The following is a 16,205-nucleotide window of genomic DNA, read 5'->3' on the forward strand; positions in this document are numbered from 1 at the left end:
GCCCTTCAAACCTATTCCATCAATAAAATCAGGACTGATCTTCTACCAGAATTCCAAACTATGGAGGGATTGTATTATGAGCAAAGCCTAATTAGGTTGAGACCCTGCTAAGTGGAGTTTAGGAGAATGAGAAGTGGTGATTTCAATGAAACATACAGGATTCTTAAGGGGCTTCACAGGGTAAATGCTGAGAGGGTGCTTCACCTCACAGGAGTGTCTCAGACCAGAGGACATAGTTTCAGAATAAAGGGGTGCCAGTTTAAGACTGAGATAAGGAAATGTTTCTTGGAGGGTTGAGAATCTTTAAAATTCCTTGTCACAGAGAGCTATGAGGACAGAGTCCTCATGTACATTTAAGGCTGAGACAGATGGATTCTCGATTAGTAGGGGAATAAAGGGTTACGGAAAAATTGCAGTAAAGTGGATGTCAGGAATGTCATTTTGGCCATAATTCTTTTGAATGATAGAGCAGGTTCGAAGGGCCGAACAGCCTAAAACTGTTCTATTTCTTATAGTATTATGAAATTATCTCCATATCCTTCATCCCTTACTCAAACATCTTTTGATCTCAGTAAAATATAAATAATATTAGAGCATCTGCAGTAGGGAATTCCAAAGATTTAATCTAGAATAATCATCTAGAAAGGAATAAGTTGATTACAGGTAGACAACACGATTTTGTGAAGGTTAGGTCGTGCCTCACAAACCTTACTGAGTTCTTTGAGAAGGTGACCAAACAGGTGGATGAGGGTAAAGCGATTGAGTGGTGTATATGGATTTCGTTAAGGCATTTGATAAGGTTCTCCTCGGTCAGCTAGTGCACAAAATACAGAGCATGGGATTGAGGGTGATTTAGCAGTTTGGATCAGAAATTGGCTACCTGAAAGAAGACAGAGGGTGGTGGTTGATGGGAAATATTCATCCTGGAGTTCAGTTACTAGTGGGGTACCACAAGGATCTGTTTTGGAGCCACTGTAGTTTGTCATTTTTATAAATGATCTGAATGAGGGCATAAAAGGATGGGTTAGTAAATTCGCAGATGACACTAAGGTCGATAGAGTTGTGAATAGTGACAAAGGATGTTGTAAGTTACAGAGAGACATAGATAAGCTGCAGAGCTGGACTGAGGTGACAAATGGAGTTTAATGTGGAAAAGTGTGAGGTGATTCACTTTGGAAGGAGTAATAGGAATGCAGAGTACTGGGCTAATGGTGAGATTCTTGGTAGTGCAGATGAGCATAGAGATCTGTGTCCAGGTACATAGATCCTTGAAAGTTGACACCCAGGTTGAGAAGGTTGTTAAGAAGGCATATGGTGTGTTACCTTTTATTGGTAAAGGGATCGTGTGTCGGAACCATGAGATCATGCTGCAGTTTGTACAAACTCTGGTGTGGCCACATTTGGAGTATTGTGTACAGTTCTGGTCACCGCATTAAAAAGGAAGGATTTGAAAGCTTTGGAAAGGGCTCAGAAGAGATTTACTAGGATGTTGCCTTGTGTGGAGGGAGGATCTTATAGAGGAAAGGCTGAGGGACTTGAGGTTGTTTTCATTAGAAAAAGGAAGGTTGAGAGGTGACAATTGAGCCATATAAGATAATCAGAGGGTTAGATAGGGTGGACAGGGAGACACTTTTTCCTCGGATGGTGATGGCTAGCACGAAGAGACAGAGCTTTAAATTGAGGGATGATAGATATAGGACAGATGTCAGAGGTAGTTTCTTTACTCAGTAGTAGGGGCATAGAATGCACTGCCTGCAACAGTAGTAGACTCGCCAAGTTTAAAGGGCATTTAAAAGTTCATTGGATAGGCACACAGACGAGAATGGAATAGTGTGGGTTAGATGGGCTTCAGATTAGTTCCACAGGTCGGCACAACATCAAGGGGCAAAGGACCTGTACTGCGCTGTAATGTTCTAAAAAAAACAGCTCCTTCAGTAAATATTTTTCCCCATCTTGTTTGTAAATGTTGCCCTGCTTTGAGACTAAGTCCTAGTTCTAGACTCGACACCCAGGGGAAATAGCTTTCAAAATCCAACCTGATAGTATCAAGCATTCTACCCGTTTCACACTATTCTCATTCTTCTCATTCCCTGGATATGCAACTTTCTCAAAATCTGTTGATCCCAGGAATCAATCTAGTGAACCTTGCATCAAAACTACCCAACAGCTGTACCTTGACAAAGCTACATCCTCTCTTCAATTTAAGAGATATTTTCACTTCCACCATGTGTCACTGGTTTACAATAATAAGTAAGCACTCATCCTCATTCTAAATGATGCAAATAATAAATAGCATTTCTTATTATCCCTTCAGTATCAGCATGAGAGATTTCAAAAGTAGGATCTTTCTAACCTGTACACCTCAGCACCACAACATGCAAAACAATTACTCGCTCAATAGAACATCATGGTAATTCTGGAAGAGAATACTATCATCAAAAAAAAGTAAAATGCTAATTTGAAAATATATTATTTTACTACATTGTAGGATTTTTTTAACATCAAATTTTTCAACTTATTCTTCCCCATTTTTTAAGACAAGGTTCCATGGAGCAAACTGGATCCATGCCTCTTTGATGAATATTCTTAAACCAGAAGAAAGAAACATGGAAGAACAAGCCAAATGACCTGGCCTCGAATCTTCCCTCCCAGCTTGTGAAGTTCAAAGTTCTACTTATATCCCATGATACATCACCTTTCGTCAAGGCATGTGAAACATAAGTTGAAACCATCAGCATGGCCGAATTTAATATATTAATCACTATTTAAAAGCTGAAGGCAAAGTTAGGACTTGGTTTAGTACATAGAAAGTTAAATTGTGTGTCCTTACCGAGCAGGAGGTATATATTTTCTGGAAACACTGTCTGGTTTACCTTCTGTGCAAGCTTCCTAAAAAATAAAACACCTTAAGTGAAGCCAAAATGAAGACCAACTGTTGGATGTTTTGTACACAATTTATTTTTTAAAACTGTAATGCTCAGAGGGCAAGAGAAAGATTTTCATATAATATTCTCATGCTTAAATTTTCTTTAAATGAACTCTTGCTTGATTTTAAAATGGATGCTATCAAACAGAATGAGCAAGTTGGCTGCTTCCATAAATTTCTAGCAAGTACCTGGACAAAAGTGAACTCAACACTTCCTGGCGTATGAAACTCTGCACTGTATGACCATTCCACCCAAGCCAACATCAAGGATTAATATACGATATGTTTATCCCAGTCAGTTCTGAGCAAAAAGGCGACCATTGAAGTCCATTATTGTTCAATATGGTCCCAACAACTTCACATACCTCATCCAAAATACAATAGATGGGGGCAGGACATTAAAACCGATTAGTTAAGCGGTTTAACCAAAAACTAGTTACAAGACTGAACTTGCTGGTTTGTTTAATTCTCCTTCTAGGATACAGCTTGATTTTTGTTCGATAATCTGTTTATAATATCAGGAGTAAGTACCTCCCACCTTAGCTAAGCACCTGTCTCTGGTCTCACTATCTCCCATAAGTCTGGTTTATTTCTCCCCTCCCCACCCCTCCTCTTTCCTTTCTTGTGTGCATGTGTGAGAGAGTATGCATCACAAACCATTCCTTTGGCTTTTGAATGCAGTAATAAACCTTACTTTGTTTTAATCCTAAAGAACTTGCTGTAGATCATTTTAAATTGGGCTGCTTGGGAAACAGACCACCACCTATTTTTAAAAGGAAAAAAGGTTATAAAGAAATTAGATTTTAAAAATATATATAGATAGGAGAGGAAAACAGTAAAAATAATCATGTTCACCTCTCCTTGCCTGTGTCAAAACTAAAATAATATTTTGTGTAATATTACAGAATAAATTATTGGAGAGAAAAGATCGATACAAATAGCTCCTTATTTTAACTAAAACAGTGCAAAGCACTTTACTGGATGAATTACTTTGAAATAAAATAATTGTCCTGCAGCCAAATCACTTTACATACAACACAACTGAATTAATAACTAATTAATTTGTTCTGATGGTATTAGTGGTTGGAGATATATAGTCCAGACACCAAGAGAATCTTGGCTGCTCCCCCTGCAGAACCACAGGATCTTTGACATTCAGTGTGAATGTCAATCTGAAACCCTGCATTGCCTGATTCTTCCTCCTACCAAAGATTCACAAACTTGACTTCCCTGGTCGACTCAATGTCTCAGCCTGTGCTTGTCCTGCTGAACTCACCTGTGCCTATCTTGACAGTCCTCACCTCCTTAGTACAGGAACTCCCCACTTACATTCGGGACATCACCCACGCCCTTCACCTCCTCCAAGATTTTCATTTCCCCGGCCCCCAACACCTCATCTTCACCATGGACATCCAGTCCCTGTCCACATTGATCCGACACGACAAAGGTCTCCAAGCCCTCCGTTTCTTCCTGGCATGCTGTCCCAACCAGTACTCTTCCAACTTTTACCCACCTGGCTGAACTGGTCCTCATCCTCAACAACTTCTCTTTCCAATCCTCCCAATTCCTCCAACTCAAAAGGGGAACCATGGCAGCTATGTGGGACCAGACTATGCCTGCCTCTTTGTTGGCTATGTGGAACAGTCCATCTTCCGAGTTGGACCGGCACCAGCCCCACCTGTCCTTCCGCTATATCGATGACTGCATCGGCACCACCTTGTGTCCATCACCTTTCCCATCTATCCACTCCACACCCACCTTCAACCTCTCACCTTCTCCCTCACCTTTATCTACCTCACCCCCCCCACCCTCCCATTTACCTCTCAGCCCCCCGGCCCACAAGCCTCACAAGATAATCCTGCTCCTTGGATGCTGCCTGAACTGCTGTGCTTTTCAGCTGCACACTCTTGACTTTGACATTCAATGGCCACATTTAATGACATCCCCAAGACAGCACTGCTCCATTCTGACATTCCACGCGGCAAAATAGATATTCTGGAAGTGTTCACTATTTGCATTTTTCTATAATTTGGATGTGAAGCAAATCCCTCCCCTTAAAAGCTCCAATTTTACAGAAAAGAAAGCGATCTGCCTATCTGGAAAGTGCAATGGAACTTTTTTTTTTAAAAATGTATCATAAAGCAGCTGTAAAATACCACCACACACACCAATACAAAAAGGTTCACAATGTGTATTATACATGGCACAATCCATACATTTACTGCCTGCACAGGTTATTCCCAGGACATGATGCACTCAGTATAGTTCAGCAACACACAACATACCAGCATATTTAACAATTAAACTATAGTAGATACACAGCAACGAAAATTGAATTTAATTGAATTTATTTATAGACAGCTACTTCGGTTCTTACCTCTGCAGGGCTGCCATTTTCCACCCTGCCTTCTTCTGGTTTTACAGGAGTAACTGTAACTAAAGGGGCTGGAAAAAAAAGACAGGATAACTTTCAGCATACTGGTCTTTTAATATTAATTGCTTTTAAAACATTTTTTTAAAAATTCCCTATGAAACGATAGGTTTGGATATCAGCTCGTACTTGAATGATTAGAATACTTTTGAGAAAGGGAAAAGGATAGGCTACATTTTAAAAAAAAGTTGATAAAGCTGAGCCAGTACCTGAGAATCATCTGTCTCAAGGCACTGTTGCCATTAGTATCACCTATGCTTCTGTATAGCACTTCCATTCAAAGTGTTTATGATGAAACTTGTACTTTCACTCTTCTTGAATGACTTTTCTATCATGCTGTTCTACACACACTTCCATAGCTTCTTTCACTCATTTCTCCCTCTCCCTCTCCCTCTCCCTCCCCCACCACTGCCTTCAATCACCAGGCCCGACACTCTAGAAATCCCTCTTCCTCCTTGCTGACAAAACCCAAATATTTCTCACTAATCTCCCCATTGATTCATCAAGTGTCTGGAATATTTCTTGTATTAATTAGTATAGAAATTTGCAGTTGTATCCAAGTGAATAATAACATTTACTTTATTAGAATTCATTAAAATAAATATGCAGGCTTCCCAGTTTAGGACTTAAACCTGATGATATATGGAGGTAGGGGTGTGGACTAAATTCAAAAAGGATTACTAGATCCTGATGAAGGGCTTTTGCCCGAAACATCAATTTGCCTGCTCCTCGGATGCTGCCTGACCTGCTGTGCTTTTCCAGCACCACTCTGATCTAAACTACTACATCCTAGGGCCCACTTCTCTGTTCCCCTGAGCCCTGTCACGACAATAACATTTCTGTTCATTCATGGAATTCCCATCCAAAACATTGTAGTTCTTTGATCTCAAGATATGTCCAGAATATGCCAACTATTCTCAAGATTCACTCCCATGGGCTTTCTGCACTTCCTTGCTATAAGCAGCTTTAACTTCAGTTCAAATCTACTCATGCTTTGTCTCATCCAATCAAACAAAAATACAGACGTACTGTCAATGTACAAAGACAACACCAACATAATCAGATTGGATACTAATCACATCTATTAGCTTTCTGTTTGCAGTAAGGTGATTGATCAGTATATTGTACACAAGTACAATTTATGTTGGACTATAATGGAGGATCATAGAATCCCTACATGGTCTGCACTAACCCTCCGAAGATCATCCCAGAGACTCAACCACCACTGCCTGCTCTCCCCAACCTACTACATCCTCCCCCATTCCCACCCCCGTGTACATCAGTGCAATGATAACCAGATAAATTTGCTGTGGTTGTGTTCGCCAAGCTGGGAATTTGTGTTGCAGACATTTCGTCCCCTGTCTAGGTGACATCCTCAGTGCTTGGGAGCCTCCTGTGTAGCGCTTCTGTGATCTTTCCTCCAGCATTTATAGTGGTTTGTCTCTGCCGCTTCCAGTTGTCAGTTCCAGCTGTCCGCTGCAGTGGTCAGTATATTGGGTCCAGGTCGATGTGCTAATTGATTGAATCTGTGGATGAGTGCCATGCCTGTAGGAATTCCCTGGCTGCTGGAACTGACAACCGGAAGTGGCAGAGACAAACCACTATAAATGCTGGAGGAAAGATCACAGAAGCGCTTCACAGGAGGCTCCCAAGCACTAAGGATGTCACCTAGACAGGGGACGAAATGTCTGCAACACAAATTCCCAGCTCGGCGAACAGAACCACAACAACGAACACCCGAGCTACAAATCTTCTCACAAACTTTGCAGATAAATTTGCTTTTATAATGTAGATTGAGGGATGTATATTTGAAAGAGCGGAATGAACACTTCTTGGGATCTTTTTCTCCAAGCTGGAAATAGCTATGGTGGATATGAATATATATGGTTGGAAGTGAGAAATAGGAAGGTAGCAAGCACCTTTTTGGCTATTTATTTTAGACCTCCGAATACTGGGGAGGAAGTAGAAGGGAACATTTGTAGGCAGATTAAGGAAATTTGCAGGGCTGTGATAATTGATGATTTTAATTACCCTCGGACAAACTGAAATAAAGGCAGGGCATGGTGCGTGAAGGGGAAAACTTCCTGCAATGTGTGCAGGAGAACCTTCTAGAACAGGACACTTCCAGTCCTGCCAGGGAGGGAGCTTTGCTGAATGTGGTCCTAGGAAATGAGGCAGGACAAGTGGAGAACGTAAGAGTGAAGAAGCATTTGATAAATTGCAATATTGAACCTTATTACAATTAAGTCAGAAAATGATAAAAATCAGTCAAGGATTAAGATCCCAGACCAGAAAAGGGCAGATTTTAAAGGTTCAAAATTTTAACTGGAGCACGTTGATTGGAAACGTTTTGTGGATGGAAAATGGGAGACTTTCAAAACAGAGAAATATGTACATACTCATGAGAAGTACATACCCATGAGAATTATGTGCACCTATGGCCAGAGTTCGCTGGATAACTGAGGATATTGATGAGAAAATAAAAGAAGAAAAAGGAGGTGTGTGTTTACAGGAATAATAATAGCAATATCATTAGGTGACTTAGCACTGCTGCTCTCAGTGCCAGGGACCTGGATTTGATTCCAGTTTTGGGTGACTGTCTGTTTTGAGTTTGCACATTGTCCCTGTGTCTGTGTGGGCTTCTTTTAGGTGCTCTTGTTTCCTCCCATAGCCCAAAGATGGGCAGTTTAGGAGGATTTACCATGGTAAAATGCTTGGGTTAAAGGGAGAAGACAGGGACTGGATCTGCGCAAGATGCTCTTCAAAGGGTTGGTGCAGACTCAAGGGACCAACTGCAACTCTTTCTGCAGTGCAGGGATTCTATGATAATAGAAATCGGAAGAGTAGTTAAAACACAAGAAAGAGGCTAAGGCTGGAAAGAGAAAGTTAACAGGCTGCACCAAAGCAAATAGTAAAATGTTTTTCAAACGTATTAATAGTAAAAGATTAATGAAGGGTAGAGTGGGTCCCACAAGGAATTAGCAGGATAAGCTGCTCACTGAAGCAAAGTCTATGGCAGAGATCCTAAGTGAATATTTTGCTCTACCTTTACCAAAATAGAAAATGGTGACAATGGCTCAGTTGAAAATGGGGGTTTTGAGCAACCAAATAGTATATGATAAACTAAGGGGCGGCACAGTGGCTCAGTAGTTAGCACTGCTGCCTCATATCACCAGGGTTCGATTCCAGCCTCGGGCGACTGTTTGTGTGGGGTTTGCACATTCTCCCCATGTCTGCATTTTCCGGTTTCCTCCCACAATCCAAAAGTGTCCCAACGCTGTAGGGATTCTATGTAAATAAAGAAGAGGTGCCAGAAAGGCTGGTAGCATTCCAGGCAGAGAAGTAGCCAGGTCAAACAAGATACATTCAAGATTGCTGAGAGGGGTAAGGGAGCAAGTTGTAGAGCCATTGACAGAAATTTTCCAGGCCACTTTGAACGCAAGACTAGTCCAAGAGACTGGAGGATTGCAAATATAACACCATGTTTAAAAAGGCAGCAAAGGAAAACCCAGGAAACTACCAATCTGTCAGTTTTACATCAAATGGGAAAACTGATGGAGGTCAGAATACAGGACAAGATAAATAGACACCAAGAGAAAAATAGATTAATACAGAGAGTCAACATTGCTTTATCAAGAGTAGTTCATGTCTGACTATTATAAAGTTCATTTTCAAGGCAGTGGTAGAGGGTAGTGCCATGGATGTTGTATATTTGGACTTTCAGAAAGCATTTGATATGGTACTACATGGCAGGTTCCTTAGCAATTTAGAAGTGTTTGGAATTAACAGTAGCACGATTTAGAAGTTGGCTAAAATATGGGGAAGACGATAGTCACAGATGGCGTTTCCCAGACTGGACATGAGTTAAGAGAGATGTTCCCCAGGGATCCATTTTGGGACTTTTTAAATTTATATAGGTGATTTGGAGATGGGTATTGAGGGCAAAATCTCTAAACTTGCAGATGATACTAGGATAAGGAGATTAGTGGATTGTGAGGATGATGCTGAGTGACTTCAGAGGGACATTGACAAGTTGGCCAAATGGGCAGACATCTGGCAGATGAATTTCAGTGCAGAGAAATTTGAGGTAATGCATTGTGGGAGAGGAACCACTGAGATGCAATACAAGCTTAATGGTTCAACTTTAAGGGGAGTAGAGGAGCAGTGGGACTTCAGGGTTCACATGAAGGTGGCCAGCTAAGCTAAAATAGTTGTTAAGGTGGCTTACAGGATCCTTGGGTATAAAACTAGAGGCAGAGAATGTAAAAACAATCAAGTGATGCTACATGTCTATAAATCCAATGGTCAGACCACATTAGGTGTCGTGCATTTAGTTCTTGGCATCTTATTTAAGAAAGGAAGTTGAAATCCAGGTTAGAGTTCAAAGGAAATTTTACGAGAATGATCGCAGGAATGAAGGATTTTAGATTAGAGAAATTGGGCTTATTCTTCTTGGACCAGAGAAGATCAAGAGATAACCTTATTTGGGTATTCAAAATTACGAACTCATTTTTACAGGGTAAAGAAGGATATTTTGTTTCCACTATTTGGTACATCAGTAATTCAGGATCACAGTTTCAAGATCATCAGCAAGAGAACCAAGCGACATGAAGAGAAACCTCTTTATTCACAGAGTTATGATGATTTGAAATGTACTGCCTGGGAGAGTGGTGGATGTTTCAAAAGAGAGTTGGATATATATTTAAAAGTGATGAATTTAGAGGGTTACAGAGACAGGGCTGGACAACGGGACCAGCTGGTAGTCTTTTCAGGAGCCAGTACAGACACAATGGGTCAAGTGGCCTCCTTCTGTACTGTAAAATTCTATGATTCTAGATGGGGCCGATAACCAGAATCGCTGATTTAAATAGTAGCAAGAAAGGGCTGCACTGAGGGTCAAATCAAATTTTTAAATTTCAGATTGGAATGGGACTTGAACCCTCAGCCTACAGAATTAGAGACAGGACAGTAACTTAAAAAACTAACAATAATGCAGGTATTGCAATTTCTTACCTGTGAGTTCCTGAATTGTCACTCTATCTAAAACATTGAAGGATGTATCCAGCTTTAGGGGTTGACTACAACGCTGGCATACAAAGCTCACTTGCATGGTGGAGCTTGAAGACTTTGAACCTTCCATAGCTATATAAAATAAGAAAGCACAGAAAACAATTTGGCTATTCCTACCACAAACTGGAAACAGTCTGCTCCATTGTGAACTCTGACAGACTAACTTCATGTGTGAAATTTTCACATAAATTCTGCCTTATTATACTGAACATTGCAGATCAAGCATGAAAACAAAAGAAAATATTGCAGATGCTGTATATTGAAACAAAAAGGACATGGTGAAAGCTAAATGAGGCTAGTAATTGTGTGGAAAGCAATTAAATGAACATTCCAACTCTGGTCACCTCATCAAATTCGTCCGATGACAAGAATGTCATTGAGAAAAGTAAAGGGAAAACGGTAAGGCATACACAAAGCAGAATTAGCTACAATGGGAACAATGGCAGGCAACAGATGGCTAAATGACTTGTTATTTTAGCATGCAACAAGAGGAAGCATGATGAAGGAAATACAAGATTTTGAGATGGTGAGCTCTAGTTGGGGAGAGATTAAAGCAAATTTTTTTAAAAAGTACGACAAACTGTCATTTAGAGTTAGGAGAAAGCGAGGACTGCAGATGCTGGAGATCAGAGTCGAGAGTGTGGTACTGAAAAAGCATAGGTCAGGCAGCATCCGAGGAGCTGAAAAATCGACGTATCGGGCAAAAGCCCTTCATCAGCGTTGAGTTACCATAATGCAGAAAATATGACAGCACATTCCAACAGATGATCACTAGCAACAAAACCCACCCACAAACCAGCAATTATCTTACTCCACAAATAATTTCTCATGAAGAGTAAGTGGGAACTAATGCTGACAAAATTAAAGCCCAGTTCCTCGCCCTCAAATCTGATATTTGAAGTTTTTAAAAAAAAACTCAATAAAATACAAGTAGAAAATGCACAGTTCAGTTAAAGTTCACTGCCACCACTTAGTCACATCCAAATAATGGACTTTCAAATGTTCTCCCATCCCCTTATCTAGCCACAGCTCCCAGCTAAAATATTAACCTTTAATTGCCGACAGCGATTTGCTTCTTCATCCCGAAACCAGCGTCCGCTCACTCCCCTTAAAAATCAACTATCCCCAATTCTGTTTAAAAACAAACAAGCGAGGCGAGGGGGAAAAGGGGGGAATAGAATAGGCTTAAAACCTATTCAGGGTCAAGATTAGAGTGGTGCTGGAAAAGCACAGCAAGAAAATCGACCTTTCGGGCAAAAGCCCTTCATCAGATTCATTCCTGATGAAGGGCTTTTGCCCGAAAGGTCGATTTTCTTGCTCCTCGGATGCTGCCTGACCTGCTGTGCTTTTCCAGCACCACTCTAATCTAGACTCTAATCGCCAGCATCTGTCGTACCCACTGCTGCCTAGTTAAAACCTATTCGGTCACGGCTGGTGAAAACGCTGACAAGAAACAAAGTGAACCCCCCCAGCGAGGGTAACGTACCTCATCTGCTTCTCACTTGACAAGGAGAGAGTCTGATGCTGGAAAAACAGCTCAGGACAGCCGCATGGTGAGGCAGGAGGAGGGTTTATATCCTGCCCTCTCTCTCTCACACACACAGCACTCGATAATATTGTTACTCTTTTCTCCTTTTCCTTCTCCCTCTTCCTACTCTTTCCTTTCCCCCCTCCACCCTGAAGCCGGAAGTGCCTTCACTTCCGGGCTGTGTGTGTGTGTGTGTAGCGACCTCGCTTTTGCTACATGAAGGTAGCCAATGGGCGGGCGGCGGCTGACGTCAGGCGGCGCCGGGCTCGCGCTCCGCTCCCTCTTTGCAACATGTCGGGTTTGCTGAAGCTGGACAATGCGCTCCGGACCAAGGTAAGGGCCGTCCCCGGAACCGGCGCTTCTTCCCCCACCCACCCCCCTCCCCCCAATACCCCGCGGCTTCAACACCCCCCTCCTTTCCTCTACCGATTCCGTGCTCCTCGATACCGGCTGCACTCACTCCCTCCCCCATCCGCACACACACACACACAAACCCATTCTGAAAGAGGCTCCTCTTTACCCTCCTCAGTCCACCCTCCTCCTGGGCTGGGTCCGGGGCTTTAATACGCCTGGTTTTCCCTTACCAGCTCCGACCGTCCGCCATCCCCGAGAGCTCCCCATCACCTCCATTCTCTCAGTCTGAGAAAGCCCCTACATGTGGCTCAGGGCGGCCTACTGTGTGTGGGAGCTTACTTGCTCTCAGCCCAGATGTTGGGGCATTCACGTTGACTCAGAATAGCAGCACGTTTTGTGTCTTGCGGCGTATAGATTTGTATTTTTTCTAAATGAAAACAGTGCTGGAGATGTTCAGATGTGGCAGCCTCTGTGGAGAGGGAGACTTTTAAGTCCAGCACTATTCTTAAGGCTTGTTGTGTTTCTCTCTTTTTCCACATTCCTATGCACTCTCTTTATTGGTAACCAGGCACTGTTCTGGGAACTAAATCGGACACTGTAGGGCATAAGCTTTTTAAAAATACTGCAACTTTGAGGAGGTGGGGTGGAGAGAATATTCCTCAATTTATCTTTTGCTCAGACTAGTAGTTGCACAATTGACATCAGTATCTTCTATTGCCCATTAATGTGAGAGAGAAGATTTGAAAGAGTAAAGGATGCAATTTGGAATGTAGATACTTTGCAACAGTCAGATATAGAATTAAGACAAGGCAAGTGCCAAAATTGAAGAGGAAAGTTGTAAGGCAGTTGGGGGGGGGGGTGTCTAGATCTAGAGAACAAGATAATCACTAATAAATACAATGAAGAATTCAGAAGGTTGTTCATCTAGACAGTGATCAGAATGTTTAACTTGTTATTAAAGAACAGAAGGAAATATTCAGATAAAATTAGGGCTGGAAGAGATTCTCTGAATTATCTGATTATCTGGGATATATGCATGTATACACTCACTGAATTGGGGAATATTGTGGTACAGTGGTAGTGTCCTTACAGCTGGGCCAGGAAATCTGGGCTCAAGTCCCACTGGCTTCAGATGTGTGTAATGACATGTCTGAACATAGTCATCGAGATGTACAGCATCGAAACAGACCCTTCCGTCCAACTCATCCATGCCGACCAGATATCCCAACCCAATCTAGTCCCACCTGCCAACATGCTGATTAAAAATATCTATAATGTCCTAAATTGTTCTTGTGTACTTGTTCGTGTAAAATCATAAGAATGACACACTTTTCCTTGTTTTTTTTAAACACCTGATGAGGAGAAATGCATCAAGAGGTTATTCATGGCCAGAAGACAAGTTGGGTGTAAGGACAGATCATTACTGGTAGTGGTTTTTCTTGAGCCACCGTTCCTGATCCCCAAAGTTTTGAAGTCTTAGCCTTTTTTCAAGAATTCTGGCATCATAAACACAGGCATGTTTGTGTTGAATTGCTTGAATTTTCTCATGCACCCAAAAATAATTACACTTCTATTTGTCTTGTTAAAAAATTAATTTGAATTATGACTAGTACATTGTACCTTTTCTGCCAATCTTAAATGCTGATAATTCTATATTTGGGTTTTGTGATAAAGTTCATATCCTAAATAAATATTCAAATAACTAATCCACAATAGCATATTATAAAACAAATAAGAACTTAAATTCAGTCCCATAATGTACATCCATCCATTTCTAATATGGAATGTTTTACAGTTACAGTCTCTTATAGATGTTGCATTTGGTTCTTGTGCACTCAATTTTTTTTTCACTTTTAATATTCTGTCACACCACAGCTAGCCTTGCAACAAAGCTAGGATCCATATGTATAACTTTGCAGAAGTCTTTGATAATCACAATTTTATCCATTCAACACTGCCTCTACAAATTACTTTTTAATCCATTAATTTCGCTTGACTTTGCATTTACTATATTTTGTAGCCACAATATGTTTGCTCATTCTAAAATCAGCTGAATCCTCCTTACAAAGAGTATATGCTAAACTGATCTGAAGGGCATCTCTTGAAATACTGCATGTACTGTAGTGATCGTCAAATCTATTCACGGGTGCCATCCAGAAATATTGCAGTATTCCTCGGGATGCTTGACTCCCTTCTAAAAGATATCAACAATTGAAAAATTATGAAAAGAGACATACAGGATTCAAAGCATTTACTCAGTTTCTTTCTCCACAAATGCTGCCAGACTTGCTAAGCTTCTCCAGAATGATTTGTGTTTGTTTCAGATTTCCAGCATCTACAGTATTTTTATCCAAAGGTGAGCAATGCACCTGTTAGTTCCCTAAAGTTCTAATCCTAAGAATTAATGCCAGATTGACTAGGTGAGGGCTGAAATCTATATAGCAGATTGTAAGGTATACAGGAAAGAAAGGTGATTTTTTTTGGGGGTGGGGAGCATTCCCACAATGATTAAGGCTGAAATCACATCAATGAGAAGTCAATATAACCAGTTAAGCATTCATTGCAGTCTTTGTGTGTAGATTTTAAGAACCTATCTGGAGTTGTGTGTAAGCCTTCTGTTGGCAGCTTTGATAACGACGGAGTTTTTAAAGTTTGGGTTTTTATTTAGAGTCATAGAGATGTACAGCATGGAAACAGACCCTTCGGTCCAACCTGTCCATGTCGACCAGATATCCCACCCCAATCTAGTCCCACCTGCCAGTACCTGGCCCATATCCCTCCAAACCCTTCCTATTCATATATCCATCCAAATTCCTTTTAAATGTTGCAATTGTACCAGCCTCCACCACTTCCTCTGGCAGCTCATTCCATACATGTACCACCCTCTGTGTGAAAAAGTTGCCCCTTAGATCCCTTTTTATATCCTTGCCCTCTCACCATAAACCTATGCCCTCTAGTTCTGGACTACCCCACCCCAGGGAAAAGACTTTGTCTATTTATCCTATTCATGCCCCTCATAATTTTGTAAACCTCTATAAGGTTACCCCTCAGCCTCCGACGCTCTAGGGAAAACAGCCCGAGCCTGTTCAGCCTCTCCCTGTAGCTCAAATCCTCCAACCCTGGCAATATTCTTGTAAATCTTTTCTGAACCTTTCAAGTTTCACAACATTCTTCTGATAGGAAGTAGACCACAATTGCACGCAATATTCCAACAGTGGCCTAACCAATGTCCTGTACAGCCTCAACATGACCTTCCAACTCCTGTACTCAATACTTTGACCAATAAAGGAAAGCATACCAAATGCCGCCTTCACTATCCTATCTACCTGTGACTCCACTTTCAAGGACCTATGAACCTGCATTCCAAGGTCTCTTTGTTCAGCAACACTCCCTAGGACCTTACCATAAAGTGTATAGGTCCTGCTAAGACTTGCTTTCCCAAAATGCAGCACCTTGCATTTATCTGAATTAAACTCCATCTGCTACTTCTCAGCCCATTGGCCCATCTTGTTGTAAGATCTTGTTGTAATCTGAAGTAACCTCCTTAGCTGTCCACTACACTTCCAATTTTGGTGTCATCTGCAAACTTACTAACTGTGCCTCTTATGCTCGCATCCAAATCATTTATGTAACTGACAAAAAGTAGAGGACTCAGCACTGATCCTTGTGGCACTCCACTGGTCACAGGCCTCCATCTGAAAAACAACCCTCCACCAGCACCCTCTGTCTTCTACCTTTGAGCCAGTTCTGTATCCAAATGGCTAGTTCTCCCTGTATTCCATGAGATCTAACCTTGCTAACCAGTCTCCCATGGGGAACCTCGTCAAACGCCTTACTGAAGTCCATGTAGATCACATCTACCGCTCTGCCATAATCAATTCTCTTTGCTACTTCTT

The 16,205-nt window shown here is 41.5% G+C and overlaps 2 protein-coding genes across 4 annotated transcripts in view; one reads left to right on the top strand and one right to left on the bottom strand.

The window, feature by feature from the left end:
* The window catches only part of becn1 (beclin 1, autophagy related), a 24,256-nt gene extending 12,123 nt beyond the window's left edge, over positions 1-12,133 (bottom strand). The window contains exons 1-4 of one of the 3 annotated variants that reach the window (XM_072561534.1): positions 11,914-12,133; positions 10,371-10,499; positions 5,304-5,371; positions 2,831-2,889 (exon numbers count right to left, since the gene is read on the bottom strand). In XM_072561534.1, the coding sequence (XP_072417635.1) occupies positions 2,831-2,889; positions 5,304-5,371; positions 10,371-10,497 (254 nt within the window). In that variant the 5' untranslated portion in view covers positions 10,498-10,499; positions 11,914-12,133. Of the gene's footprint in view, positions 1-2,830; positions 2,890-5,303; positions 5,372-10,370; positions 10,500-11,476; positions 11,589-11,913 lie in introns of those variants that run through there. The other 2 variants (XM_072561535.1, XM_072561536.1) reach the window with 2 other exon arrangements.
* A 12-nt stretch (positions 12,134-12,145) lies between these two features.
* The window catches only part of psme3 (proteasome activator subunit 3), a 39,705-nt gene continuing 35,645 nt past the window's right edge, over positions 12,146-16,205 (top strand). Inside the window, exon 1 of the mRNA XM_072561537.1 lies at positions 12,146-12,288. Within this exon, the coding sequence (XP_072417638.1) occupies positions 12,172-12,288 (117 nt within the window). The 5' untranslated portion in view covers positions 12,146-12,171. The remainder of the gene's footprint in view (positions 12,289-16,205) is intronic.

This window comes from Chiloscyllium punctatum, chromosome 42 (genome assembly GCF_047496795.1).
Source record: "Chiloscyllium punctatum isolate Juve2018m chromosome 42, sChiPun1.3, whole genome shotgun sequence".
NCBI lineage: Eukaryota > Metazoa > Chordata > Chondrichthyes > Orectolobiformes > Hemiscylliidae > Chiloscyllium > Chiloscyllium punctatum.